The 1,338-nt window shown below is 47.2% G+C and overlaps 1 protein-coding gene across 1 annotated transcript; it reads right to left on the minus strand.

Annotated features, from left to right (window-relative positions):
• Positions 1-872: 872 nt before the first annotated feature.
• LOC108970006 lies at positions 873-1,338 on the minus strand (the record flags this gene model as incomplete). The annotated part of the gene is given in 1 exon segment (XM_018935082.1): positions 873-1,338. A coding segment is annotated over 1 exon segment (447 nt), but the record flags the coding sequence as incomplete, so codon positions are not given.

A 1,338-nucleotide genomic window follows, 5' to 3' on the forward strand; every position in this document is an offset into this window, starting at 1 on the left:
CACACGGTCTCCAAGAACCATCTGCTTTGCGTACCATATGCAGGGGGCTCGCCCAGTCGCTACTAGACGGCCGACATATGCCAAGTTTCATTAAGAGCTCGAATTCAGCACGTGCTGCAGCAAGCTTCTCAGGTGATAACCGCCTTGGTCTGCTAAATACCGGTTGTCCGGACGTAATGATCCGGTGGACAACTGTAGATTTTGTTGCAACTTCTAGAGGAGGCTGATGAATTATTTTCGGAAATTTTAACAAAATATCCGAAAATGGCATATTTACGTTGATAGTTGATATATTCGGTGTACTAATTGACTTTATCGAGCACATTGYTTTTAACGCGGTGCGGCGGTCAAGTAGTCGATGTCGATTRAGATCTGGTAGTAGATCGAAAAATGATAAGAAGTCTGCGCCTATAATCGCCTGAGAAACGTCGGCAATTACGAACTTCCACACGAACTCTCTACGTAAGTTTAGATTCAATTTAAGTAGGACTTCACCAAACACTTGAATTGGTGAACCGTTAGCAGCAAACAATTTGGTATCCGATTCAGATGCTTCAGCCAAACTTGAACACTTCGGTATTGTCGACACCTCTGCGCCGGAGTCGATAAGGAAACTCATTTTTGCAGTGGTGTCGAATATGTGAAGGCGTTTGTTCGTAAGTTTTTCAGAACGTTTGCCTGATTCTGAAAAACAGTTGGCTGAGCAGGCCTAATTTGAGTCGGTTGGTGGTTGCGGATGAGCCATTTTGCACGGCTGTCTGCATTTACGGGCGTTACGACCAAATTTCGCGTGATACCAGCACATTTCGTTAGAACTGTTGTGTGAGTTACGGATACCTGCCGGGGTCCTAGATCTAGATCTAGGCCGAAATCGATGTCCGTGGTCGCTTACTACTTGGTCGAGTCGTTGTTTGAGTGCGCTATTTCGGCTCTCAGATCTTGGTCGGTAGATTGTTGTACGGTGCACAGTTCGCTGCAGTCTCCTTGGCGCAATCTGATGGACTCCGTAATGGAATCGGCGATCTTCAACTTTTCGATGATTGGCACATTTGTAGCAATGATTGCCGCTTGCGTATATGTAGGTAACCGAGTGATCCACAGGTCGTGAAGAATGCTCTCGCTTAACGTGGTTCCCGCGGCGCGCTTCATCTCGTTGTAAAGGTCGCTTGGGCGCCGTTCGCCCAGGAGCATCTCGCGAAGTACACGCTGCAGGCGTCGCTGCTGGCTTTCCGTAAAATTTTCCAACAGTTTTGCTCGAATGTAGCCGTATTTATTCGTGTGCGGAGCAGCATCAACTATGGTACGCAGTTCCATTAACTTTGAAGGTGGAACGCTTGC

The sequence above is a fragment of the Bactrocera latifrons genome, unplaced genomic scaffold (genome assembly GCF_001853355.1).
Source record: "Bactrocera latifrons isolate USDA-ARS-PBARC rearing strain unplaced genomic scaffold, ASM185335v1 scaffold_2750, whole genome shotgun sequence".
NCBI lineage: Eukaryota > Metazoa > Arthropoda > Insecta > Diptera > Tephritidae > Bactrocera > Bactrocera latifrons.